Source organism: Echinops telfairi, unplaced genomic scaffold (genome assembly GCF_000313985.2).
Source record: "Echinops telfairi isolate 266 unplaced genomic scaffold, ASM31398v2 ScPeMD7_2010;HRSCAF=2546, whole genome shotgun sequence".
Classification (NCBI taxonomy): Eukaryota; Metazoa; Chordata; class Mammalia; order Afrosoricida; family Tenrecidae; genus Echinops; species Echinops telfairi.
This window is the reverse complement of record NW_022105908.1, coordinates 20379362-20380628: the sequence shown is the minus strand read 5'-3', so window position 1 is coordinate 20380628 and position 1267 is coordinate 20379362. Positions and strand designations below refer to the sequence as shown.

Sequence of the window (1267 nt, the reverse complement as noted above, 5' to 3'; positions counted from 1 at the left end):
GCTCCGCCATGGCTTCCAGCATCGCCCCCTCCCCTCCTCCCGGTCCGGCGGCCCCCTCCCCTAAGCCGGGGATCCCGGTGCCGCCTCCGGTGTTCGGTGCTCCTACTGACTCGCTCCACGGAGGTGTCTCTCTCAGTCCGATTGTGACTCGAGTCCGCTAGCCGTTGCCGCTGCCGCCACCTCCCTCTACCACTGCCTCCCGCACTCCCGGACCGGGCCCCCTCCCCCCGCGCCGCCGGCCGCCTGCTCCCTCCTCCTCCTCTTCACCTCCCCTCCCTCCCCCTCCCTCCACCAGCAGGACGCACAATGCATCAAGGGACTTGTAGTCTGTTCTAAGGCAGCGGAAAGGGGACTGTATAAAAGTCAGGGACTGCAGTACCCAGAAAGCCATGGCTCGGCGCAGGCGCACTGAGCCACCAGCCCCCCCACACGGGGAGTGGCGGTGGCGGGGAGACAGGGAGCAAGAGGGTAGAGCGGAAGAGCGCGCGAAGACTCCTGGGAAATGTAGGCTGGGCGGGACCAAGAAAGAAGAGGAAGAAGGGATTAGACCTCTCGGCCACCATTCCGCATCTTGCCTCTCCCGCCTCATTTCCGGCCAGGGGAAGAACTGATTGCTGGGACGTGAAGTTCTGATCATAGCTCTCTCCTACTGCGCTCCCTCCACAATTCACTTCACTGGATCCCACACACTTGGACAGTCTGGTCAGGTGACATACAACTAAGGCCAGAGTCCTTTTACCAGCACCCACACACGAAAAGCTTCTCTTCCATAAACCAGATTATAACAAACTTGGGACTCAGTTGTCTAAAATGGTAATTTTCAAACTCTTAACAAGACCCCACAGTAAATTAAAAAACAAAACAAAAAACTTTCCACATCGGGATCCAATAAAAAATTCACTGCCATCAAGTCATTTTTGACTTATAGCGACCCTACAGGACAGGGTAGAACTGCCCCTGTGAGTTTCCAAGACTGGAATTATACCGGAGCAGAAAACCCCGTCTTTCTCCCCAGGAGCAGCTGGTAGTTTCAAACTGCATGCTTTTGAGGAGCACAGCCCAACCCTTAACCACTGCACCACCAGGACTCCCAGGAACCACCTCCTATATTATACTGAAGTTTCATAAAATGATACAGTATCCCCTTTCATCGCGTACTGTAACAAACACCAAACATCAACAAAAGAAACCAAAATGTATTTCTACTCTGACCCCAAGTCCCCATCCCTCTTCTTCCCAACCAGTGAAGCCCATGATGCTTGAAGAA

General features: G+C 54.6%; 1 protein-coding gene across 1 annotated transcript in view; it reads right to left on the bottom strand.

The window, feature by feature from the left end:
• Positions 1-391, bottom strand: part of PHF23 (PHD finger protein 23) — a 4949-nt gene extending 4558 nt beyond the window's left edge. The window contains exon 1 of the mRNA XM_030886488.2: positions 380-391. Within this exon, the coding sequence (XP_030742348.2) occupies positions 380-391 (12 nt within the window). The remainder of the gene's footprint in view (positions 1-379) is intronic.
• Positions 392-1267: the final 876 nt, after the last annotated feature.